This window comes from Saccharomycopsis crataegensis, assembly GCF_037102585.1.
Source record: "Saccharomycopsis crataegensis DNA, jcf7180000000072, whole genome shotgun sequence".
NCBI classification, from domain to species: domain Eukaryota; kingdom Fungi; phylum Ascomycota; class Saccharomycetes; order Ascoideales; family Saccharomycopsidaceae; genus Saccharomycopsis; species Saccharomycopsis crataegensis.
In genome coordinates this window covers 1,877,545-1,903,455 of record NW_027043819.1, presented here as the reverse complement: position 1 = coordinate 1,903,455, position 25,911 = coordinate 1,877,545, and the positions used below count along the sequence as shown (strand labels likewise).

The 25,911-nt window shown below is 37.4% G+C and overlaps 11 protein-coding genes across 11 annotated transcripts; 5 read left to right on the top strand and 6 right to left on the bottom strand. All coding sequences in view use genetic code 12, as the record gives it.

Annotated features, from left to right (window-relative positions):
* Positions 1 to 865: 865 nt before the first annotated feature.
* On the bottom strand, positions 866 to 2,149 carry CCL1 (TFIIH complex kinase subunit CCL1; the record flags this gene model as incomplete). The annotated part of the gene is made up of 1 exon (XM_064994282.1): positions 866 to 2,149. The coding sequence occupies one exon, from the start codon at positions 2,147 to 2,149 to the stop codon at positions 866 to 868; it is 1,284 nt and encodes a 427-aa protein (XP_064850354.1).
* Positions 2,150 to 2,796: 647 nt separating this feature from the next.
* On the top strand, positions 2,797 to 4,533 carry DASC09_006780 (M20 family metallopeptidase; the record flags this gene model as incomplete). Its single annotated transcript, XM_064994281.1, has 1 exon — positions 2,797 to 4,533. The coding sequence occupies one exon, from the start codon at positions 2,797 to 2,799 to the stop codon at positions 4,531 to 4,533; it is 1,737 nt and encodes a 578-aa protein (XP_064850353.1).
* A 350-nt stretch (positions 4,534 to 4,883) lies between these two features.
* UTR2 (chitin transglycosylase UTR2) lies at positions 4,884 to 6,188 on the top strand (the record flags this gene model as incomplete). The annotated part of the gene is made up of 1 exon (XM_064994280.1): positions 4,884 to 6,188. The coding sequence occupies one exon, from the start codon at positions 4,884 to 4,886 to the stop codon at positions 6,186 to 6,188; it is 1,305 nt and encodes a 434-aa protein (XP_064850352.1).
* A 383-nt stretch (positions 6,189 to 6,571) lies between these two features.
* On the top strand, positions 6,572 to 10,315 carry COP1 (coatomer subunit alpha; the record flags this gene model as incomplete). The annotated part of the gene is made up of 2 exons (XM_064994279.1): positions 6,572 to 6,589; positions 6,710 to 10,315. 2 exons carry the CDS (start codon positions 6,572 to 6,574, stop codon positions 10,313 to 10,315), a joined length of 3,624 nt encoding a protein of 1,207 aa, XP_064850351.1.
* Positions 10,316 to 10,650: 335 nt separating this feature from the next.
* Positions 10,651 to 14,142, bottom strand: DASC09_006750 (uncharacterized protein; the record flags this gene model as incomplete). The annotated part of the gene is made up of 1 exon (XM_064994278.1): positions 10,651 to 14,142. The coding sequence occupies one exon, from the start codon at positions 14,140 to 14,142 to the stop codon at positions 10,651 to 10,653; it is 3,492 nt and encodes a 1,163-aa protein (XP_064850350.1).
* A 1,425-nt stretch (positions 14,143 to 15,567) lies between these two features.
* On the bottom strand, positions 15,568 to 15,921 carry SOM1 (Som1p; the record flags this gene model as incomplete). Its single annotated transcript, XM_064994277.1, has 1 exon — positions 15,568 to 15,921. The coding sequence occupies one exon, from the start codon at positions 15,919 to 15,921 to the stop codon at positions 15,568 to 15,570; it is 354 nt and encodes a 117-aa protein (XP_064850349.1).
* Positions 15,922 to 16,152: 231 nt separating this feature from the next.
* MMS2 (E2 ubiquitin-conjugating protein MMS2) lies at positions 16,153 to 16,759 on the bottom strand (the record flags this gene model as incomplete). Its single annotated transcript, XM_064994276.1, has 4 exons — positions 16,153 to 16,213; positions 16,279 to 16,481; positions 16,547 to 16,685; positions 16,749 to 16,759. The coding sequence occupies 4 exons, from the start codon at positions 16,757 to 16,759 to the stop codon at positions 16,153 to 16,155; spliced, it is 414 nt and encodes a 137-aa protein (XP_064850348.1).
* A 533-nt stretch (positions 16,760 to 17,292) lies between these two features.
* On the top strand, positions 17,293 to 20,516 carry SPO22 (Spo22p; the record flags this gene model as incomplete). Its single annotated transcript, XM_064994275.1, has 6 exons — positions 17,293 to 17,321; positions 17,406 to 17,566; positions 17,647 to 17,832; positions 17,903 to 18,051; positions 18,118 to 19,903; positions 20,065 to 20,516. 6 exons carry the CDS (start codon positions 17,293 to 17,295, stop codon positions 20,514 to 20,516), a joined length of 2,763 nt encoding a protein of 920 aa, XP_064850347.1.
* A 124-nt stretch (positions 20,517 to 20,640) lies between these two features.
* On the bottom strand, positions 20,641 to 22,236 carry DASC09_006710 (GPI-anchor transamidase GPI17; the record flags this gene model as incomplete). Its single annotated transcript, XM_064994274.1, has 1 exon — positions 20,641 to 22,236. The coding sequence occupies one exon, from the start codon at positions 22,234 to 22,236 to the stop codon at positions 20,641 to 20,643; it is 1,596 nt and encodes a 531-aa protein (XP_064850346.1).
* Positions 22,237 to 22,590: 354 nt separating this feature from the next.
* AIM9 (Aim9p) lies at positions 22,591 to 24,459 on the bottom strand (the record flags this gene model as incomplete). Its single annotated transcript, XM_064994273.1, has 1 exon — positions 22,591 to 24,459. The coding sequence occupies one exon, from the start codon at positions 24,457 to 24,459 to the stop codon at positions 22,591 to 22,593; it is 1,869 nt and encodes a 622-aa protein (XP_064850345.1).
* A 1,219-nt stretch (positions 24,460 to 25,678) lies between these two features.
* Positions 25,679 to 25,873, top strand: DASC09_006690 (uncharacterized protein; the record flags this gene model as incomplete). Its single annotated transcript, XM_064994272.1, has 1 exon — positions 25,679 to 25,873. One exon carries the CDS (start codon positions 25,679 to 25,681, stop codon positions 25,871 to 25,873), a length of 195 nt encoding a protein of 64 aa, XP_064850344.1.
* Between the last annotated feature and the right edge of the window lie 38 nt (positions 25,874 to 25,911).

Sequence of the window (25,911 nt, the reverse complement as noted above, 5' to 3'; positions counted from 1 at the left end):
AAAAAAAAGTGTTATGCCAGTCTTAACTAGTATATAGAAGCAATGCACTGCTTCTTTGGAATATTGGTGGAACTACATCATATAGCACAGATTTTTTTTTCTGCTCAAAAATTAGTCTGTTTGGGGATCAATAAGGAGCTTTTCAATTTGTGATGCCAAACATGAGCTTAGAATTTAGTGATTTCTACAGAACCTGATCACGGTTAATAGTGACTTTAAGGAAAAAGAGACTAGTAATATTGATTTGATTCTCAGAAACACACAGACACACACGTCTCTTATATCTTGATTTTTAAGAGACTTCGCTTGTTTGTTGGCCGGGAATAATATGCCTTCTCAACCCTCTTATCTAGGTCTGTATCATGCTCTATAGGCGGAATTTGATTATTTTCAACAGGGAAATTGCATCTTAGAAATTCGGCTTTGGCCTAAAACACACTTACTCCATATATTTAAAAAAGATTCCAGCAACTCTTTGAGTTTATGAGAGGAGATCCAACGACCAGGCGCTCCCCTCTACCACTCCTTCTATTTAGAAATTGAAGGAAGTCATCTATTCACTTACTTGAAAAAAATATTTCAAAATCTCAATCAATGAGTATATTTCCTATGTTACATGGAGATAAATAATAAGCTAGGCTTACGAAAAATTATTACTTTGAGTACATCAAATCACCAGCAAAGAGATACAATTAGTCTCATGCAGTTCACTCATGTTGATTTTCTTCTGCTTTTTTTTTTGTTTTTGAATAGCTGTAATACTATAGAAAAATGATCAGGTTAAGCATCATTACTGCCAATATATTGTCTTGAAAATATGACACATCAAATGATATGGATATCAAGGTCCCCTAACACACAACGCTTACCCTTCTAACTTGATCTTTTTAGCATCGTGCTGTCCACCATCCGCTCCTTCTTGACGCTTTCTCTTAAGCAATTTATCTGGATTGATACAATAATGAACCTTCTTATCAATGGTCTTGGCCTCATCAAGAGTAGGGCCCCTTACGCTATCCATGGTTCGTATACAAGATCTAAGGGTCTTGATCATTTTTTTGTAGAACTGAATATGCTGTTCTTTTTCCAATTCCTTTTCCAATTCTTTTTCCTTTTCTACCTCTTTTGCTTTCTGTTTTTCTTCTTCAGTTTTATTTTCATCTTTTTCTTCATCATTATCAAACTTAGTCTCTGGATTATCCTCATCATCAGAATCTTCCTCTTCCTCTTCTTCCTCTTCTTCTTTTCCTCCTTCCTCTTGTCGATCCTTATGTTGATCCTTCACAAATTTGTATGTGAGGTACGCTACCGTCATTTCCTCATCAACTTTTAGAAAACATGCCAACGCAATTTGTGGTGGGGTGAATAAAAATGCTGTATCCCCTTTCAAGCTTACGTCTGCCCATTCCCTAGCCGCAACGTAACCTTTCATTATTCTGTCTTTGTTGATCTTGATTCTCAATTTTTTCTTTTCTCCAGTGGACTCATCTTTTCTGGTAACCACCACCCCGTTTGGATGTCGATGGATAAGAATCCCTTGAAAATCGAACAAAAACCCATGAAGGGCCCGGTATGGATGATGACAGAGCATTGTAAACAGTAGAGCTTGAACTAATGTGAATTCAAGCTCAAGAATCGACTCAGGAGTAGTTTTACTACCAAGGTACTCAGCCAAAGTCTTTGGGGCCATGAAGCAATTTTCTGACTTGGCTGCCAAAAACAAGCATGTAGCAAGGACTTTCTTGGGATGATGTTCCATCACTGAATGAACGAGATAGAATCTTTTTAGAAATGCCACAGCAGTGGCTCGTACTTGGGATGGAAGTTTAAGGACTTGTGAAGATAATTTTTGAAGTACATCAACATAATAATTGACTTCAAGAAGTTCCTCGTCCTCACTCACGAGCTGAAGCAAGTCACGAGAAGTTTCAAACTTGTGATCATTATCGTCTCTTTCGCAAAACACTTTGAGTTTCTTAAGGGCTCTTCGTTTTCCTTGGACATTGACTTTTGTACGGCGTTCTTTTAGTTGGTTCTCGGTAAATGACCAGAGTCTATATTGGGTGGAGTGTCGATATAGATCATCGACTGTGGTAACTGGTTTCTTTTCCTTGTCCCCCTTTTCTTTCTGCTGCTCTTTCTTGGTCATTTTCTACTGGTGGACAACCTAAGAAGCATCGGTTATAATACATAAATATTAGCGTTGCAATTTTGAAAGGTTGGTGAAAGCCCCATTTGTTTTTTTACTAAGAGCACTCAGAACAAAGCCATTTCTTTGTCCTCCCAAGCCATTCTTTATTGGGAAAATGTGGGCTGTGAAGTTGGAGAAGTATTTGATCTTGCAAAATTGTCGACAAAATGGAAAAAATGTTTCATCTCACTTATTTATTTGATGTTTCCTTCTATCCTCTTTCTTTAGCGGTGCTGAAGAAGGGCCGCTAGCTGTATGAGCAGACACCCTTCCATTTCTACTCAACCATACGCCCATTATCCCAAAGAAAGTGGGCCTAACAACAACTCCTGATTGACCCCCATTTGTTAGGAAACCTCGATTGTTTACCATGCCTTACTACCGACTAACTCTACACATACCTCTCCACAATGTTAGTTAGCTCTTGATGATCACGTTTGCATCCGCGGCAACTGTCCGCATACTGTTTCCTGCTGACTCAAAAAAATAGCAAGCGTTGCTGGGTGTATATATCATATATATATACATATATATCTCATACTGTTTGCCATTGATTCCGTGAGTGCGTCTGTGCAACCTGTCAAACAGAAACCTCTACAACAAATATGGCGTCGAAATCGTTGATTTTATCTTTGGTTGTCGGCTTGCTATGTTTGGCCACGGTCTACATCCCATCTAATATTTCCTCAAAGCTCTACATGGCTTTCAGCTATTATTCTACAACCCTTTTAACTCAAGAAATAGCCGAATTGAAATGTCCAATTGCTACCAAAATCTCTCCAAAGGATTTTGACGGTGTTTCAAATGAAATCCTTGACAAAATCCTTCACGATCCCTTGTTTAGAAACCAGTCCGCCATGAAGTTGTCAAAGGCGGTACAAATCGTCACCGAAGTCACTGATAATACAAAGTTCATCACCAACATGGATGATCCATCTTTTGCCCCTTTCACTGAGTTCCATAATTACCTTGAAAAAACGTTTCCTCATATCCATAAAACTCTCACAAAGGAACTTGTCAACACCCACGGCCTTGTCTTTACCTGGCAAGGTACTGACCCATCCCTTAAGCCTGTGGTTTTAACCGCCCATCAAGATGTTGTTCCTGTGGAAGAACACACCGTTAAGGACTGGAAGTATCCTCCATATTCTGGTCACTTTGACGGAGAAAAAATTTGGGGCCGTGGTGCTTCCGATTGTAAAGATTTGCTTATTGGTCAAATGGAATCAGTGGAGCTTTTGATTGAAACAGGATTTGTACCTTCCCGAACCATCATTTTGGCATTTGGTTTCGATGAAGAAGTCGAAGGCACCCATGGTGCGGCTCATATTGGAAAATTTTTAACTGAAAGGTACGGTGATAATTCGATATATGCAATCTTTGATGAAGGTTCCCGTGGGATTCTAGAACAGGACGGTACATACTTGATTCCAATTTGTACCGCTGAAAAGGGCTATTTGGACTCAAAAATAACTCTACAAACTCCTGGTGGCCACGCCTCAAACCCCCCTGGAAAACATACCGCTATAGGCATTATGTCGCAATTTGTTGGTCTCGTCGATGAAACTCCGTTCGAGCCATCATTGACTAGTATCAATCCACTTATGGAGCTCCTTCAATGCTATGCAGAATACTCTACTTCGATTTCGCCAATGAGGAAATTTGCCATTGGCAAGGCGGCAGAAGATGCTACTTTCAATAAAGCAATTGTCGACTCACTTATGGGTGATGTATTTATGAAGTATACCATCAGTACTTCTCAAGCTGCCACCATTTTCAATGGGGGAATCAAAGCCAACGCTTTACCTGAATCAGTGGCCATTAATATTAACTCAAGAATTGCCGTGGACTCTTCAGTGGCAGAGACTAGGGCCAAATTTGTGGATAACCTTATAACCAGTGCCGATCTCTTTGATTTGGGTCTCATTGTTGACGAGGAAATTATCCGTCCTTTCACACCAAATGGATACTTCAACTATTCTGTCCCACTTAGATCTCTTGAGCCAGCTCCAATCACATCCACAAAGGGCTCTGTTTGGGAAGTTTATACTGGATCTTTGAGGTTCTTGTATGAAGACCTTGCATACCCGGAGGTTGTGGCAGAGCATCAACCTCAAGGTTTCATTCCGGTCCCGGCAGTGATGACAGCTAATACCGATAGTAAACACTATTGGAACTTGACCGATAACATTATCCGTTATTTCCCAGAAGTCATAATGAAAAACGGCATGAGTCTCAATGGGATCCATGGTGCGAATGAGTTTGCGTGGATCGAGGGCCATTTGAATCTTGTTGCATTCTACTATTTATACATGAAAAACCTTGATGACTATACTAATTAAATATTCCGGACATTTTATCGTGAAAAAGCAGTGGAAATGATATACTATTATATACATATACATATACATATATATATATCTGTGTTTCTTATTGTGTTGTGTCTCTCACGTGCAGATAGATTTTTCTTTTTTCTTTTCTTGTTTTATTTCTGCAGAGAATTTTTTGTGTTGAGTGGCACATGTGTCAGGCTAGTGTGAGAATTTTATTGAGGTGTATAATTAAATAAACCTGGGTTGTCTATATTATTTTCTTACCGCAAGATAGAAAAAGAAGAAAGAAGTATCTGACTTTATCTTATCCATAGGTCTGCTAGTGTCTCAAGGTCCCTCAATAATCAACAACAGATCCCATGCATATTCTATCGTTGGTACTATTGGTGGCCAGTGTTCTTAAAGTGAGCAGTGCTGCCATTTCTTGTAACGCCACAAATCCGTGTCCTATCGATACTCCATGTTGTGATCAGTACGGGCTATGTGGGGTTGGCTCTTTCTGCCTTGCTGGTTGTAATCCACTTTGGTCTTACAATATGCTGGCGTGCATGCCACAACCAATATGCAAGAACTCCAATACTTCTTTCACAAAAACAAACCAATTCCTTTCGGAAGACGACTACTACGGTGATGCTCTGCAATCAGACTGGACTTATCAAGGTACCATTCTTGAGTACGATGACTCCATTATCTTAGCCATGACCGAATCAGCATCATCTACCGTTGTTTCTTCGACAAGATTTATTTGGTATGGTCACATCGATGCCAGAATCAAATCATCGCACTTGGCCGGGGTTGTTACTGCTTTCATTCTTTTCTCCAATGTTCAGGATGAAGTTGATTACGAAAACGTTGGAGTAGATCTTTACAAGTGGCAAACCAATTACTATTATCAGGGTATTCTTAACTGGACTCACTCTAAAAACATTACTACCACCGATTCAACATTTGACAACTACCACGTTTTGGGGATTGATTGGACTGAAGACCGTCTTCAGTGGATCGTTAATGGAGAAGTCGGACGTACTCTCTACAAAAATGAAACGTGGAATGCAACCTCCCAATCTTACTATTATCCACAAACCCCATCCAGAATCCAAATTTCTTTATGGGCCGGTGGTGCCTCTAAAGATATCGGTACGGTTGACTGGGCTGGTGGTGCCATTGATTGGTCGGCTCCTGATTTAACTGATCCTGGTTACTATTATGCTTTCATCGATTCTGCAAATATCACCTGTTACGATCCACCTTCTGGAACTAAGCAATCCGGTACTAACGCATACATTTATACCGGTACTACCGGTAATCAAAGTGACGTGGAAATCACTGACGATAAGACCTGGATTGGCTCTACTAATGCCACAGGTTTCAATCCTCAGAATAGTGGGAACACCAGTAATATAACACTTACAAAATCATCTGATGGTTCCACCCCTACAGGTTTGGGTACCGGTGGACATGCTGATGGTGATGATGGTGAGGCGGATAGCAATAACGATGGTACTACTTATACCTACACTGGCTCAGGGTTTATTCAATTCGCGAGTAGCACTTCTTCTGCTTTCAATGTGTCGAATTTGGCGAGCGTGAGAGTGGACGCAAGTAACCTCTTTAATGTTATTTCGCTTGCAGCTGTTGTTATTGCCACCATGGTTTTGATGTGATTATGACATGTTATAATTACTGGATTTTTCTTCTTAGAACATCGAAGAATTTTTTTTTTCTCCTCATTTATCTTTTACAATTTACGTTTTTCTTGCTTTCACCAATTTTTTTGCGTGTTTTCATAAACTAAACAGTATTCTGTACTTTATTCGGTAATAATAATGACAATATAATATAATAGAAATAATAGTGATGCTAATAGTAGTCAGTAATCGGTGGTGAAAACGATGCATGTTGGTGAAAAATCGTCAGGCTTTATACAGTGTTACCCGTCTTATAATACTGGCCACGAACCCGATTTCTGCCCAAAGTGAAAAACATTATTTGTTTGGTAGATCACTGTAACACCACATAACGAACTAACAGGATCGTCCCATTCAAAATGAAGATGCTCACTAAGGTATGTTTGCTGCAATTGTGCGGATATTATCGCGTCATACGACAATGGTCAATCGGATCATGGGTATTTGGCTTTCAAGCTATCCGCGAATTGAAATCATACTAACGAATCATCTTTCAGTTCGAATCCAAGTCCTCATCGAGGGCAAAAGGTGTGGCATTCCACCCAACCAGACCTTGGGTGCTTGTCTCTCTTCATTCTTCTACCATACAATTGTGGGATTATCGTATGGGTACTTTAATTGATCGTTTTGAAGAACATGACGGCCCCGTCCGTAGTGTCAATTTCCATCCAACCCAACCACTTTTCGTGTCCGGTGGTGATGATTATACTATCAAGGTTTGGTCCACAATCACCCGTAAGTGTATCTTTACCCTTTCTGGTCATCTTGATTACGTGCGTACTGTTTCTTTCCATAATGAATTACCATGGATTCTTTCAACTTCTGATGATCAAACCATCCGTATTTGGAACTGGCAAAACCGTCAAGAAATTGCGTGCTTGACTGGCCACAACCATTACGTTATGAGTGCTGAATTCCATCCTACCCAAGATTTGATTGTGTCTTCCTCATTGGATCAAACTGTTCGTGTTTGGGATATTAGCGGGTTGCGCAAAAAACACTCTGCTCCATCTGGTGCCCAAGCTGCCACTAGATCCTTCGAAGACCAATTATCAAGACAAAATATGCCTCAACAAGATATCTTTGGTAACACTGATGCGGTTGTGAAGTTTGTGTTGGAAGGTCACGATAGAGGTGTCAATTGGGCCTCTTTTCATCCAACATTGCCATTGATTGTGTCTGGTGGTGATGACAGAGTGGTCAAGTTATGGCGTATGAGTGAAACTAAGGCTTGGGAAGTTGATACCTGCAGAGGTCATACTAATAATGTGCTTGCGGTATTATTTCATCCAACACAAGACCTTATTATTTCCGTGTCTGAAGATAAAACTATCCGTACCTGGGATTTAAATAAAAGAACTTCGATCAAACAATATACCAGAGAAAACGACCGTTTCTGGTTAATTGCTGCTCATCCGCAGATCAATCTATTCGCCGCCGCTCATGATTCTGGTGTAATGGTTTTCAAATTAGAGCGTGAAAGACCACCAAGTACATTATTTCAAAATCAATTATTTTTTGTCAATAATGAAAGACAGGTTCAAACATATAATTTTGACACCAAACAGGATTCATTACCAGTTTTGAGTCTTAAAAAGATTGGTAAGCCATGGACTATGTTGAGATCCTTGTCCTATAATCCATCCGAACACTCTATCATCGTTACGACCGGTCCAGAAGACTCCCCAATGTATGCTTTGATTCAATTACCAAAGGATGCTAGTGGAGCTATTGAACCTTTGGATATTCGTCAAGATGCTGCCGATTTTGCGATTTTCATTGCCAGAAATAGATTTGTCACTTACAGTAAAGAAACTGGTATGTTGAATGTCAAGGATTTGAATAACTCAGTTACCAAATCTATCAAGCTTGAGGATCCAATTAAAGATCTTCTTTATGCTGGCCCAGGTCATGTGTTATTATTGAAGCAGAATTCTATTGTTCAATTTGATGTTCAACAAAAAAAGGTTGTTGCTGAATTCCAAGTTAGCAGCGTCAAATACGTTACTTGGTCCCACGATGGCGAATATCTTGCCCTTTTATCCAAACATACTATCACTATCGTCAACAAGAGATTAGAATTGATTACATCGATGCATGAAACCATTCGTATCAAGAGTGCCGCTTGGGACGAGACTGGGGTTTTGCTCTACTCCACTTTAAACCATATCAAATATACCTTGTTGAATGGCGATAATGGTATCATCAAGACTTTGCCAAACACTGTTTACGTTGTTAAGGTCCAAGGTAAGAACGTTTTCTGCTTGACAAGAAGTGGTAAGGTTGAAACCATTAAGATTGATCCAACTGAATACCGTTTCAAGAAAGCTCTTGTCAACAAGAACTTCAATGAAGTCTTGCGTATCATCAAGAACTCCACTCTTGTGGGCCAAAATATCATTGCTTACTTGCAAAAGAAGGGTTATCCAGAAATTGCTTTACAGTTTGTTGAAGATCCAGAAACCCGTTTTGAGTTGGCCCTTGAAAGTGGTGATTTACAAGCTGCTCTTGCCGAAGCTCAAAAATTGAAGTTGCCTGCTGCTTGGAAGGCTCTTGGTGAAGAAGCCCTCAAACAAGGTAATACCCAAATTGTTGAGCTCGTTTACCAAGATCAAAAACAACTTGAAAAATTATCATTTTTCTATCTTATCAATGGTGATTTTGAGCGTTTGCGTAAAATGCAAACCATTGCTGAACACCGTACTGATATTTCTTCATTGATTCAAAACTCTGTGTATTTGAATAGTACAGAAAAACGTGCCGCTGTCTTTTCACAAGCTGGCAACTTGCCATTGGCTTATGCACTTGCGCACTCCAACGGGTTGGGCGAATTTGCTCAACAGATTTTGGAAGCTGCTGGTATCGATGTTGATGAAATTGAATTGCCAGATGACATTTCCGAGCCAATTGAAGTTTTGAAACCAACAAGAAAGTTAGGAAACTGGCCAGTCAAAGAGTCAGCTCCTTCCTTCTTCGAAAAGGCTATGTTGGGTCAATTGGAAGATTTACAATTGGAAGATGCTGCCGATCCATTTGATGATGATGATAATGAAGCTAATGTTTCCAAGGGTCTTGGTGAAGCTGAGGACTTCTTTGATGATGATGGAGCTGAAGATGACATGGGTTGGGATGATGAAGGCCTTGAGGTCAGTGATGTTGAAGAGGATGTTGAAATTACTGAGGCTTCTTTAACGGAAACTGGTACCTGGGTTAAGAATGCACCATCTAATGCTGCTGTTCACGTTGCCGCTGGTCAATTCGACTCTGCTGCTCAACTTTTGCATCGTCAAGTTGGTATTGTCAACTTTGAACCATTACGTGCCAGATTCATGGAGGTCTACCAAGCCAACAAGGTTTATTTGGCAGGTAATGATGGATTGCCTCCAGTCTTGTCGTACATCCGCGCCGACCCAGAAGAAGACGATGCTTCTAGACTCAAACCATATATTCCAGGTTACGATACCTTGGAAGCTAGTCTCCAGGAAGCGTTTAGACTTTTCCGTAGCAATAAATTAGAAGATGCCATCGAAGTCTTCCGCCAGGTTATTTACACCGTTTCCGTGTTAGCGGTGCCTGATGAAGATGCCGAAGCTAAATGTGTGGAAGCCTTACATTTGTGTCGTGAATACATTTTGGGGCTTTCTATCGAATTGGCGCGTCGTTCGTTACCTGCCGATGCCATCCAACGTAACTTGGAGCTTGCAGCTTACTTCACCAAGGCTAAATTGAAACCAGCCCACCGTATGAATGCTTTGCAAGTCGCCATGACCCAATCATTCAAGCACAAAAATTATGCCACCGCTTCTTATTTTGCCGGAGAGTTCCTCAAGATTGTATCCACCGGTAGTAGAGCTGAGCAAGCCCAAAAGATCAAGGCCAAGGCCGATACCATTGCTCGTGATGCCATTGAAACCAACTTTGATCCGTATGCCGATTTCACCATCTGTGCTTCCACCTTAACTCCTATATATAAGGGTTCTGCCTCAGTGAAGGAATCGCTTGTTGGTGCCGAATATCAAGCTTCTGAAAAGGGTAAGGTTTGTAAAATTACAGGTATTTCATTGATTGGTGTTCCAGCCTCAAGTTTGCGTCTCGTGGCTTAATATTGTCTCTAATTTACCAAATATTTTTCTATTAATTTTTTTTTCTTTTTGTTCTTGTTTTCATTTTTTTTTTCTTTTGTCTACATTTTATTATTATTACTATTTTTTTTTTCATATATATCATCAGGAAAGAAAAGCTTCTTATTTATCAAGATGTGTTCTAGGTACCGTAAATTTTGAGCATTATATTGTACATTTGAGGGAGTTTGATAACTTTGGAATAATAGTAGTCATGAAAATGGTGATGGTAATAATACAAATGATAACGAGGAACAAAAAGAAGATTTATTATGAATGGTAAGGGGAGAAGAAATTCAAATGAGGCAAAGAACCGTTTATGAATACGATAATTCAACCGCAGATTTTATGACTCTCATCTTTCTCGAAGGAGGTGGTGGGGGCGGCGGTAACCTCTTTCCTTCAGTTATAGGCGATGGTCTTGAGCTCCTTGAGGGCGATGCAGAAGGGGGAGGTGGTGGTGGTGGCTTCTTTCTGGTTGATCTAGAAGAAGAAGATGCAGTGCTAACAGGAAGACTTACCTGAGAGTGACTGGAATCAGGAAAAGTTGGAGAATAAAATTCCTTCTGAAGACCATTTCTAACTCTATCATTTCTAGTGGTATTGAAATCAGCACTAATATTGTTTCTTCTACTAATATTAACTTCCGGGTTGCTGAGTGAGCCGCCAAGACTGGCCCTATTTGGTTTATTATAATAAGGGCTCAAGCATGCTTCATTTGGACTGCCAACTCCATAACCACTTGGGCTCTCTATTTTTGCTGGTGATAACAGTATCGGTGAAGCAGTATTTTGATAAGCAGGTTGCCCGTTATTAGTGACCCCCACTCCACCATGAGCCGCAGATTTCGTACTTCCCCCAGTATTATTGTTGGTTATTCTTAAATTTGATAGCTTCTTGGATAATGTCATTCTGTCGGCTGAGTTAGCATGAGTGTTATTGAAAATTGATGATGATGATGATGAAGCGGTAGAGGTTCTTGAAATGGCGTTAGGAGAGAATTTTGAGTCATTTATATTACCAAGGCCATACAATTGGAATGCCTTATCGACAATATAACTACTGAGGCCCAACCAACCAATACAAAGGCATTTCCTTGCAAGTTTTCTTGTAAGTAAGGAGTCTTCAGACTGTGTTTCAGGTGTAGAAGAGGGTTTTTCATCTTCCGACGCCAAAATATCGGGAGGGATCCCGTCGTTGTCATAGCACTTCTTTGCTAGTTCGTTAATATTGTAATCGCTTAAATACACAAGCAATTCCAAAATCTCTTTTCTTTTATACCCACTGCCGTTATCATAATTGAAATTCATATCATCTTTGCCAACATGTTTATATTTCAGATTAAATTTCAAATAATTTAAAGGTGTAATATCTAACAATAGAAAAAAAACCCTCAAGTAATTATTTATCACCGGAAGCTGTGTTTCTGGGGAAAGATTGTATAGTTCGCGTATGAAAATATCAACTAACACCTTCAAGTCATTAAGATAAAATTCACAGAAATTAGTACCATTTGCAGAATTCAGAGAAGTCAAAGAACGTGGATCTTTGCCAATATCCAAATTCATATCACCTGGGTTGAAAATTGACAGACGTCTATTTGCTGCTTTCTTCTCTTCACGGATTTCACGATTCCGCTTCATTTCCTTAAGAATTAAGTAAAGCATCTTCAAAATCAATATCTTATTGCAATTGTTAGTTTGGCGATTGAAACTGTAAATTAGGAATCCAACGAAGTTCACATAAATTCTTAAGGCTGATTCCAACAGACCATCAATTTCGCTTTTGTTTCCAGTTTTCTGACTTTTGTCAAAATAATGGGCACCAATCAAACAATCAAAAACATTGTTTTGAAGTTTTGGGCCAATTATCAAAAATATTTCGGACTTTTTAAGTTTCAAATACAAGTTCAAATCCTCAGCAGATACAAGTTGAGCTTGTGCATTGTCTTTTCGTAAAATAGTTAGAAACTCATGTAAATTTCTTTGATCACTTGCCTTATCTCCGGTGGAAAAGAACTCATTTGTTTCAAATAATTCTTTCAATTTTTGTAAATTATTCTCAAAAGTTGTTAATTTATCAAACTCATCCTTAAATTGTGAGGAGACTTTCTCATACAAGTCAGTGGTATCAACCAGATATTCAACTTGTTCGTTAACACCGTAATATTTTTGATTGAACTCCTGCTCAGCTTGAAGCTTCTCAACCGCACTCAACTCTTCTCCGTATTGAGCTTCAAATGTTTTTTGCAAATTCTCATTAATTTGCAATTTTTGGTTCAAGATGCTATTGATTTCTGTTTTAATTTGTATTAGTTTTAAATGTTTGTAGTACAATAGCTTTCCTAGGGTGTTTTTTTCAAATCTTTGCTGAAGTGATTTTTGTAGATGGGTCACAGCCATATATTGTTCATTCAATAACAACAACAATTCAAATTTGAGTTCATTCAAATTCTTTATTTCTGATTTGTTCGACTTTACCAAAAACTTTTTGTAGCTGCCAAATTGAATTAAATCTTTAGAAAGATTATCATTGAAAACTATACCGTTATCGAATCTGACACTCCCACGCTTGTTGACACTGGCGCGACGATGCAAGCCATCGCCAAGTTGATCCTCTTGATCCTCTTGGTCCAGATCAGCTTCAAAAATCGATAAATTCTTCAAAAGAAAGTCAATCACAAAGTTTTTGCTAACACACATGATTTCATCAAATGTTAAAGAGAAAAATTTCAAAAAATTGGATATTAATTTCATGTAAATTTTTGATAATATTATTTTCTTACTTCGGTAAATGATACTTTTGAATTCCGAATCGTTGTCAATAATTTTCTGGAGAATATTATCAGTACTCTTCGGATTCGATAAGTCGAATTCTGAGAGAGCCTCAAATGCTCTATCTAAGTCTTTTGAAGTGTCCGGGTTTAACAAAGCTTTCTCTTGGGAGTAGCAAATTTTTATAAAGTAATCCTCATCATTGACGAGCTCCAGTTGTAAGCTTTTATCATAATTGATAATTTCCAAATTTCTGTTGTTTCCTTTAATATATGTGTTATATTCTTCAATGAATTTGCAATGTTCCAGGATGTCTTCATATTCTATTAAGCTCTCATTTATTAGGTTATCATTGCCAATTTTCTCACCGTTTTTTCCTGCTTCAACCACTTTCTTCTCTTTAACACTTTTCTTTGGTTTCAGATAAATATTTATAAAGTTGTTGAAATATAATATTTTAAAAAAGATTTTAAAAGATGAGTAGCTCTTCAAAATATCTATTACCGAATCATTCAAGCTAGATATATTATTACCGTTTTCATCTTCGTCCATTCTAATATCGTTGATATTGAATTTTGGTTCTTCAGCGTCGTTTCTTCCATTACGAGAGTTATCATCTTCGTAGGATGAATCAAAGGCATCATCATCTTTTTTTATGAGATTTATAAAAACAAACCCAAGGAAAAGCTTCAAGTTAATGTTACTAAGGTGAACATTCAAATTCAACATCGATAGTAACTTGGATATGAGAAATGTTTTCGTTGTGTTGTTGGAAAACAATTTGGATTTGACTAGAATTCTAGATGTTCTGTATAATATATGCTCAGGGTTTCTAGATAAAATTATTGAGAACGAATTTTTGTTTGAATCTGATGGGGTATCGATGTATAGCGCAACAAATGATAGAAAGAAAACAAGATTGGAGTTCGCCTGGTCAAAACTCGGGCTCTGATCCAATGAAAGAAGATATGTCTCGAGAAAGCCATAAAATTCCTTTGAGGAATTAATATTATATTGAGACTTGTCCAAGTTCATAGTTTGGACTTTTCATTGATAATGTTTTTGGAATACCTAGCAAATGATATACTACTCAATAAAACAACAAAAGAGGCCCAAGCACCAAAATAAATGTACTGGATAAATTATTATAGATAAAAAGCTGGTAGATGGTTATTATGGATATTAATGTGGCTATCCTCTTGAGACAATACACTGCTATGGGTGCTGTTTGGCGTTACATTGATTCACATCTGATAGTATTTTTTGTGTCACTTTTCTGCGATTAGAATGCTGTCTGCGTGCGCTTAATTCCAATTTTTAGCTGTTGTATATGGGAAGTCATAGTATGATAGCAACAACACTACATACTATTTTTGGAAAATATGTCTTAACAATATCCGCCTATGATTCTACAGCTGTCTTGTGTTGAAATTCTCTTCAATGTTACTGAACAATGGCGACCTATTATTGAATTTGGTCGCTAAAATCTCTTCTTCCCAGTAACAATAATTAGCTCATGCTAGAATGGAAGTTGATCAATTGATTGAGCAAGCTTCCTATATGTAACGTTATAAACGATAAATTCAAGGTACCATGTCTAAATATTCATCTATTACTGAGAGCTGAGCCCAATTTTAATGAGATGACGAGGCTCAATATATTATACTGTATATAGGTCGCCCAGAGAAATATTACCCATTTTGTGTATTTTGTGTATTTTGATGTGATTTCTAAAACCAAAGACCAAAAAAAGATTATCCTTCTTAGTGATGGAATAAAAAAATGACTACGCTATTGATCAGATGAAGATTCATATTCTCTATTGCGAATATAAATGTTCCAATTTTAGCTCAATGAGCATCTTTATAACTCCTGGGCGACATGAAATAAGCGCGCATGAGCGAAGAGCAGTCCAAGAATCACACATTTGCATAAAATATTATCTTTGTTCTTAGTCAGTAAGAAGCTATATATCGTGCCACTGATATTTCCACCAAATTGATTTTAGTTAAGTGATATGGCGCCTGAAAAATTTAAATAACGCAATGAGGTCTTTCAAGTTGCCATCGCGAATGCAGTGAATGGATATTAGGGTATGAAATGTCTAGTTCTCGATAAATTGATACAGATTTCATGTTTTGAATTCTTTGCACAAACAGCATACTATTTTATTCTAAAACTAAGGCTTAAAAGTATGCTTCACAATTTGTGTGGGTGACTGATATATTGACTAGATGGCATTCCTTCCCATGTCCCTCTATTTTTCTTTTATTTATTTTGTCTGTTATAGTATGATACTTGAGATATCCTTTTTCTTTAACATTTCTTCATTCTTTTTCTGTAGCAATCCATCTTCTTGGTTACCCAAATGAAAAGATTCAAAATTCATTTATCTGGTCAAATATGTTTTATTTTCTGAGTTTATTAATTCCCTTCTATCCAGATTTTATTAATTCTGTTCTAATGATCGCCTTTTAGATACTGCATTTCTCTCATTAGTGATTGAAGTATTTGGACGCTCTGCATGAATTCCACAATCTCGGGCTTCTCTAATTTCCTAAAAGGATTATTGTCCTCAGGAGTCGTTATTTCAAACATTTGTCTTCTGTAATATTTCTCCTTAGTTCTTCTATCTCTGTGTTCAACCTCACAATCATTGAACAATCGAGTGAAGGGTTGACATATAACACCACCATCCTTAGCAAAAGCACACTCAAATTGAGCGATTTCTTTTAATTTACAATCCCTAGTTTTCAAATTATTGAAAATCTTATCAGCTTCACTTCTAGATATAACAGGTACTGGAGGGGCCATTTCTATGTATAACGGTTGCGGTTTCTATTCTTTGTCCTATTGTGCGTTTCCATTCTGTGAATAAAAATGAATTACTAAAATTTTTGATGAGAGACACGTGAAAATACAAGCTCACAATACAAGGAATGATAAATAGTTGAATGTATTATTGCACAAAAATAAAAGTCTGAAAGAAAGAATGGTAAACATAATATAAATATCAATAATATTAGTAGTAGCATTGATAGTTAATCAATAAACAGACCCTTCAGGTGGTTGTGACAACTTTCTATTTGCTGGCGCAGACATTTCCCTGATAATAATGTGTTAGTAAAATTCCTCAAAGCATAAAATTGAATAAAATACACAATTACATACTTTCGTAATTCTAGCAAAACAACTTCCATAGAATACGATCTCTTCCACAAGTTCAATATCTTTAATTTCTTAGGATCAACCACCCCTGTTGTGCCGACGCATGGTAAATTTATTTTTGAAAGAAACCTAACAGTTGGTGGCTTATCTGGGTATGATTCACCACATTCAATGGAAAGACTGTAAATTCTATTTTCATGGGCAGACTGTTGGCATGATTTCAAAGTTAGTATCCTATTAAAAATGGCTAAGATATGGTTATTATACATACATGAGGTGGGCCAATGATAGTGGCATTCCAGTTGGTCATAGTGATATCATCACTGTCCGCCAATCCGTAAGAACATGACTCAGAACCTAAACCTTTTTCACCTTTTTCTAACTCTTCTAAGAGCTTAAAACTTCTAGGTCTATTTTTGAATGGTATTAGTATCTAGCGAAATTATATCACAGGGAGAAGATAGGGTACATACATGGCTGCCATCTTAAACAATTTATGACTATTACGTCAGTCAATACTAATAAGAACAAAATAACGAGAAAGAAAGTGGGATGATTCCTATTGATTTTCGGTACTTTCAAGGTGGACCTTGATGAGGAGCGGGATCGTGTGTGTTTGTACTTTGTCTTGCCATCGCATTAGCTCCTCCGGTGCGGTGGACAGTGTCCGGGTCGGCATATAACCTTTTCTGCCGTGCGTTTAGACCGACCTTTGCATCTTCTCAACTCTCTCTGATTTCCACACTGGTGGATGAATATATTTATCCATTACCGCTGCAATTGGTCAAATACCCAAATCCATTTCTCTTTCCTAATTTTCTAAAAAATGTTACAGCTCTGCATCTTATTATCGGTATGAAGTTAGTTAACCTCCTAATTATGTACAATAATGCGTGCGTGGTGTGAGAGCTAAGTCACATATTATTATTCCGTTAATTTCAACAGCGCTAAGAATCAAAATTTTAATCCTTTACTGAGTTGAGTTTCTTCAATTTTTGCTGTATTCTAAGCGTAATTATGTCAGCAGTTAAATCTACTTTGAAAGAGTTAATTGGTTTGTAAAAGGACCCCTTCTCCCTAGACACGATTTGATTATACTAATCTTTAGATCTCTCTTCAAACATTATTAGTATCTTTAAGTCAAAAGAAAAGTTAACCACGGAATCTTTAGCGCCCTTGGTGAATGGATTGGCCATATTATTCCCAATAACAGAAACTTTGGAAAGGACCATTGGGAAAGAGGATGTTTCTGGTTTGGATGATGTTTTTATTTCCTCGATAGAAGCAAACTGTAAGCATGCATATCTAGTGTCTAATTCACAATTATGAGTTTTTGGCAACAACAGTGAGTACTGACAAACCATTCAACAGCGTCAAATTTGTGGAATGCTGCTACCATATGTTTAAAGGATTGCAATCCCGATTTAGTAGAATTCATGTGTGAAGTCAAACTCTTGGGCTCAATTTTGTTGTCTATCCATCAGAATCTTAAAGAGTCCTTGGATGGGAAACTTAGGTGTCTAAAGTGTATGATTAAGGTATTTTCTAACTGTGTTGGTAAGTTTCTTTATTATTGCATATATATATTTTTCAATGAATTATTATGAGCCTACTAATACTTTTCAAGATGAAAATAAGTTCACTTTGGCCAGAAAGGCACAAATATATGCTGACAAGTATTTGACATCACTCGAGAAAATAGTACATGATTCAGATCCTCAAAAGACAGAATTAGAATCTCAAAGATTGGATTTACTATTCACAAATGTTGAAATGGTATGAATATATTCTCATTAAATTAGATCATTCCAGTGCTGTTTCTAAGATACTAACACTCAACAGGCAATCAAGGATCAGGATTTCAAAATGGCCAACATCTATCTTTCAAGATGTGAGTTAGAAAAAAAGGCAAATATTTCAAAACCGTCATCCATCATTGAATTTTGTAGGAAAATCTTCAATGCCTGTGTTTTATTGAATGATACGGTGAAAGAATCTACCCAAGGCGAGGCTGGAAAAGTTGTCAATAATAATTTAGAAGACCAAGTAATTGATTTTTTGAAGAAAGCAGCCAATTTCTTAAGTTTAGAAATAAAGTATGAGCCGATAGCCATATATAAAACTGTCAAGTTCAACATTTTGATGTTATTGGTTGAATGTTATTTGAGAAAGGGTGACAATGAATCTTTGATGAAATGTGAATCCTGCATTTCATTTTTGGAGATGATATACCCAGATAAAGCAGAGCCCTACATCTTGGGAATTAACTTGTTGAAAAAAACTAAACCAATTGATCTAGTATTATTCCAGCAAATTGTGATGAAGATGATTATGAATGTTGACATGAAAAATTGCTTTGATTTTATGCTTAGTACTATCAACGACTTTTCGAATTCGGATGTTTTGAATACCCTTCATTGTTTAGATTACTTGATAACCAATAAGCTAAACCAAGAAGAGCACAGTGATAACTTTGAGTTGGCTGTAAATACTAGGATTTGGATTACAATTAACAAAGAGTACGAAGTTTCGGTGAGTACGAAAGCCAAAGATCTTCAAGGATTCATGAATTCTGTTGAGAAGATGCTTACTAAAGGTCTTTCTAAGGAAGCTTGTTTAGGGGCAATTGTGTTATTTTGGACTACTGGTAAAAAGGAATTGAAGAAGCACTGTGCAGAGCATGCCATTGAATGGTTAAGATTGGCATCCCACAGATTGATTATCCCTAATTTGGATGATTTTGAAGATGTTTGCAAAATCCAGCGAAGTTTAATCAAAGGCTATTTGGAATTGTATCAATATGACCACGCTTTTGAGACTTATCAGAAAATGACAGATAAGGAGCAAAAAAATCCTTTGACTATCTACTTGATTTTCCAAATTTTTAAAGCTCGTGAAGATGAGGGGTCTCTTAGAAAATGCATCAAGCTTCTTGCTGATGATGATTCAAATCTTTCTGGCACTGTTTTAGCAGCCTGTCTTGCAGAGTTTAAAAATAATGTTGAAATTATTGTTGAAGGGCTTATGGCTTTAATAAAGCATTCTGAAAGAGAAGTGGACTCAATATTAGTTGCAGTTGCTATCAGATGCAATTTACAGTTAATTTTGAGCGAATCTGTGAAAACTAATGAGCTTAATATAAAGAAAAGCTACTTTAAGCTTTTAGCTAGCCTTCTTCAAGCAACTTATGGTTATGTTTGTGGCTATGAAAAACGAACGGAATCACAGACGTCTTCAAATGTTGAGAAAGCCATAGAAATTTATTCTGCTGTCGAGATTGAGTGGTTGAGTAGCAACTTATTCAATACTGCAAGATATTGTTATGACTCTAAACTATTCGCGGAGGGATCAAGTTTAGCTAACTTTTCTCAGAAGTTTACAATTTTATTATTAAATAGATGCGATAATTTAAACCATAAAGAAGATTTGGCAGTTTGGCAGATGAAAACAATGTTGCTAGAACTTTTGTGTGACTATGAGCTATATAAATTAGATAAGAAAGGGGAGGAAGACCAAAGCGTTGATAAAATAACGGTGGAAAAAATCATCGGAAAGTCAATCCTTCTAAAAGAGTTTATAACCAAGAGAGGATATCCTTTGGAAATTTGTGATTCAGAACATGCTAGTAGTTATAAAACATGCTTTTCACTGGTGATATCAGTTCAATATGAAATGGAAGTGCTGTGTGGAAACTGGGATGTTTTGTGCCCTCTTATTAAGGTATGCCGTTTTAAAATATCATTATTCTCATATTGCTAATGAATACATACTAATATCAATTATAGGAAGCATATGAAAATAAAGAGTATGGTATTGGTGAAACATTTGTTAGTATTACGAAAACCAGCAATTGCCCAAAGAGCACATATAAGAACATTCTACAAAGTATTCTCAACCATGAATTTGAAAGAGAGTCTATTTCCATTTCTTTTGTTTCTAAATTGGGGAGGTTCATAATTGGTGACTTTTTAGAAAGTGACAATGATTTATGTGCTTCTATCGCAAATTTGATTTTCTCGAGAATCATTGCTATGAAGGAAAAAACTTATCCTGAACAAGAACTTGTGTGGCTAGCAACTTCTTTTTGGAACTTTGGTGTCAGCTTGATTATACTTGGAGATTTAACTAACGGTTCGCCTTGGTGTGATAAGGCGTTCCAATTTGCTGGATTGGCGAATGAAAGATTAGAAATGCAATTTCGAACCCTTTGGCCTCAGTTATTGAAGGCGGGCGGGAGATAAATGATAGTTACTATCTGATTATTATTATTACTATTAGAAACTACGTTAATAAATTTAATATAAATGCTGCTTGTAGCCAAAGAGTCGTGATATTCTTGTCAAATAGACATGCTATGTCAATTAATCAATTTAGTTTAACTTTCTTATTCCAGTAATGTTTCTTCAAAGTTTTAACATCCTGCGATAGTCTAACTAATCCAAGGAATAAAATTGTGGCAATTGGACCCAATAAAGGACTATAAACTGCAAATTTATGCTCTTCTGGGAAATATATCTGCTGAACCATTTCTTTTTCAAAGAATGCTAAATTGGACTCGACTAACGCAGTGTTAGCGGATTGGGAGCTTTCCTTTAAGTTAAATTCTTTCAAGTAGGCAATAGATCTGTCGATTGATTCAAAAGAGTTCAAGACATGTTTTTGAGTATTATTTGGAATGGAGATTGATGGCAAGCTGTTGATCAAACGAACCAAGGACCCCAAGTTATTGGTTGATTTGACCAAATTATTTATGATGAAGTACCTGGTCAAGAAGTCGAGTCTGATGTATGGTGATTTAGGATGTTTTGGCAAACCCAACAATGTGAAAATTTGGGAGATGAAGATTTCAAAAATTGGCTGTAAGTCCTCAACTGTCAAGATATTATTGGCGCTGGCGTTTTGGAACTTTTCATCGGTTCGTAAGTTCAATATCTGAATGCCCCCGTATTGTGGGGTGATGAAACTATTGGTTTTGGATCCCTTAACCTTGAGCGGCTGGAATTCTTTTGATGGGACGTACAAGATCATGTTCAAGAATGCCAACGACTTGTCGTTACTAGAGGAGATCAACACGTTGTTGTCAAGGTTCCATTTTTCGTGGTTGACAAACACCGAAGTGTCACCTTCGTATAATAAGTAAGCGTTTTCTGACTCGTTGAATCTTGGGACATTGGTCAAAGTGGAATAATATTCGATTTGGGAATCGACTGTGAAGTTGGCAAATGTTGAGATCAATTCCAAGAATCCCCCAAGATACTGGTCGTAGAAATCCTTGAAGTCCCATGAGATGTAATCACCATCGCCATTCAATAAAAAGAACGATAAGTGGTAATTTGCCCCCGTTTCAAACGCCATCTGGGTGTCCTTACTTTTTCCAGAGTATAGCTCTAATTCGTAACGGAAAACCTCATGAACTAGAGATTTTGCGACAAAATCAGCGGTGTCAATGGCCAACAAATCATCACCAGTGGAAATGGTGATTTCCTTAGAGTACGGCGAGATATGTAGCGATCCCCCATCGTTGTTGTTTTGATGGCGTTGAATATTAACAATATAATGCTTGTACGCATCCAAATTTTTATCATTATGGTTATTGATAAGGTTGATTTCGTAACGGAATTGCAATGGCAATTCATTACTAATAAGCTCATCAAGGTATTTGTTCAAAAACGCCTGGCTTTGTTCAATGACGGAGTCATCTGCCGATTCTAAAGGAAGGTTGACGTATACAGGAACTGCGATCTTTAAATTATCGTAGATATTGTGTTCATATTCCACCATTTTGTCCACCATTAGCAACTCTTTTGGAATACTGGTAGTAGAAAGCCATGTTGGCAACCCGACCCCAAAGATCACCAAAAAGAACGCCAAGTAGGTGACAAAACGGAAATATATCTTTTGTTTCGATTCAACTTTCAAGATTTCCTCTTGTGGGTCCTTAGTTACCGATTCATCAGACATTGTGGAAGAAGTGTGCTGTTCCTGTTCATATGTCACAATTAGTGATGGAAGCTGACATTTTGACAACTTTTTGATTTAGTCCCCCTTCTGTGTGTCGTTATTTTTTTTCCCCCTGGTGTGTTGATGCATGCATTTCATCGCCTATCGTTACATAAATTACTACGTATACGTACTAATACGAATTCGTAATAGTGTACAATACAACGTCTACCGGAATAAGTTATTATCGTTCATCATCCATTACTACACTTATTTCGTACAGTAGTATTTATAATATTTATTATCTATTTACAGGAAATATGAAAAAGTGGAGGGGGAAAAAAAAAGAGAGAGGTTAAGTGTTCACCAAAATCTCTAATCCTTCTTGAATTTGTATTCATCATCAACTTTTTCAAGGAACCCTTGGCCTAACAATTTTTCAAAAGTGTCTTGAGGCACCCATCCTTGAGTGGCGGCAAATGGTCTGTTCATCAATTCCTTTTGGTATTCTGTGAAAGCAGCTTCAAATGACTTCAAATCTTCTTCTGACCATTTGACAGGATATTCCTTAGACCCATCATCCTTGACCAATCCACTATCGAGGTATGGAGTCCAGTTATGCTTGAGTTTAAGGAGTGCTTCTTCAATAAAAAGATAGTCTTTATCATTTCTTGATAAAAGCAGGACGGTGTATGGTGATTTCAATTCCTTGATGTATGGGGAAACCGAAGAGATCAATTCCCTGTTGTTTTCGTTCAAGGCAAATTCCCACAAATGTTGGTTTCTGCTTCTCTTTTGCATCAATGAGTACTCATACTTTTCTTGGTCCGACAATTTTTCAAAATCTGGAATGTCTGCCAAGTCATAAATCTTATACCCGTCGTAGTTGACAAAGTCTGGAGATTTGGTGTAAATAAATGGCTTAACGGTGACATTTTCAAAGTCCAAAAATACCAATTCACCATTCTTGCTCAGGATGACGTTCATTGGATCAATGTCAGGGTGGGCCAAGCGTGGCTTGAATAATTCTTCAACTTTTGGAATGGCATTGGATTTATCATCGATTAAGAAAGGAGCAATGTGCGCAAGCTTTTCATAGACCTTGATTTCTCTTTTCAACAATTCTGGATCTTCGACCTTATTAGAGGCATCGGCGTCAGTGAGACCTAATCTAGATCTCAAGTTTTCAATTTCCATATTAGCGGCGTCTTGAATAATCTTTTCAGGTTGAGATTTGTCAATAGGACCCAATAAAGGATTAAATTGGGATGGTTGCAATTGTTCTTTATTTCTCCAAAGGTTTCTGTCCATAGACAATCCCATTCTCCATCTACCTTTCAAGTTGTCATCAGTTTCCCCGGCATATGGTTCACCTTTCAATTGTAATTGAGGGGAGACGTCATCAGTGAAATATAACGAACCAAATTGGTTGAATTCTACCGACAAGAGTTTCTTTTGGAAATTAGACAATGGCTTGATGACTTTGTTCAAGGTGTCTCTGTGAGAAGGATCAGAAGTTTCCACAGCAGGGTCCCATTGCTTCATCAACAAGTCCCCTTCGACATATTCCATCAAAATGTACGGAGTTCTCACGGGGTTTAAAGAATGCATACCATAACTAAGAACCTTTGGGACTCTAACGCCTAATTTGTATCTTGCGAAATCAAGAGTGGCTGCTTCACTTTGAATTTGTCTGGAGGTGGCGTATTCGGTCAATAACTTGTAAGGAACTCTCAAAACGAGTGCTTTTCCATTACTCAACTCGATCTTGTACACCCTGTTGTGTTTACCCTCATGAATACTGGACATGGTCTTGACAAAAAGCTTATCGGCTTCTTTGACATCCCCGACCAAATCTTTAATGTTTTGGGTGAATGAAACAGTGTTGTCAGAATTTTTCAATGGTTTTGGCAATGTCCCATCAGCGACTGGCTCGGCTTGAAACAATCCTTGGACAACCTTGTTCAAACCCTCGATAGAGAAGCTGGTGAAACGTTTTTCCTTTTCTTGTTTGTCGTTTTTCAACCAGGTACCCCAAGTGTACTTGAAAAAAAGGTTTCTTTCTGGATCATTTTCGTCTGATAATCTAGTGAAAACTGGTTTAACTTGGTCTTCTGATTTCAAAGTACTGTTGTATCTAACCGGGGTGAATTTCAAGCCAGTTGCAACATTTTTACTCAAGGTTTGACCATTTCTCAGGAGGAGCCTGGAGGTGACATTTCTAGCGATGGAGTTTCTCAACATTTTTGAGTGAATATATTAAAAAGGAGGAGTAACTTGGCGACTTGTAGCAAAGGTCGAATTATGGTAGTTTTGGATTTGGATTTTTTTTTTTTTCATCAACGGGATTTTTATAAAGCGCACTCCGTCATGTATTAATAATATTACGCAGTTCCTATGAATACTTCATTAATCATTCATTGCAACTAAAAATGTTAGAGAAAAAGGCGGAAAGAAATATAAAACAAGGCTGAAAAAAAGCCATAATAAACGATCAGCAGAACTTTTTTGAGTTCATGGGGAAGGACCAATACGTTGAGGGAGAGGGTAATGATCCATCATTGGTGGTGCAAATTATTTGATGATAGTTTGTAGGATTTAGCTCGATTCTAGTGGTTGATCTGATCCATTATATAATAGAAGAGTCTTGATTCCATCGATTGGCTTTTTTTTTTTTTATTTTTGTTCATCCAAAATAGAACTTTGAATTCTCCATTGAGATGTAGAGCAACCACAAGAAATATAGTATGCAAATCACTACGATCTCATGGACCAAGAACCAGTATACTATCCATTCGAATAGCTCGTAAGGAAAGGATATGGTGAAGATGTCTTCGGGGTATCTTATTTGCATGGTTGATTAGTGATGACACAGAAACTTGTTATTGCTATAGTTTACTGCAGGACCTTTTATGGTTTATATATGATAGATTGAAGAAGATAGAATTGATCAGTGTTTCGGTGTCTATCAAAGTTACCAAGTTACCTAAACAAAGCATAGCATGATCCAAGCATATGATAAGTTGGGATAGAGTGATCTTCAGGGGGGTGTAGAAAAGAGAGCCACTCCCAGAATATAAATATAGACTATTATCGATTCTATATATTATATGGATATGACGATGGCGATACAGATCCTTCAGGTTGCTACCAACAGGATATTCACACTGGTAGGAATATTATAGTATTATAGTAATGTTCTCATGGTCAGCGGTGATCATCATCTAACATCAACAAAAAAAAAAAAGATCCGCACAAAGAAACTCCGTCACATGATCACAGCTCCCCCTCCAAGTGATCTCTTGCTGTGTCACCCACCACTGCTTCACAAAAGGATTAATGGAATTGCTGACACTGATCATGGTCAATATAGTGTATCCATAATATATATAATCCAATCATGGTATATGATTCTCTCTAGCAACGACAACGCTCTTCAAACTAAACTACACTACACACAACAATGATCGGTAAAAAACTCATCACAACATCAGCGGCCAGAATGCCAACCATCACCAGGCTATCGTCAGTGATGGAGATAAAACGAAGAAAAAAGACTTTTGCCATGCTGAGAAGCCACCATGACCCTCATACAAAAGGTAGCGAGAATTTGGAATACATTTATGAGAAGGTTCACGATGATTTGAACTTGGTCTGAAAGAGAGAGCAGCTAATTATATTTCCATTTATATATAT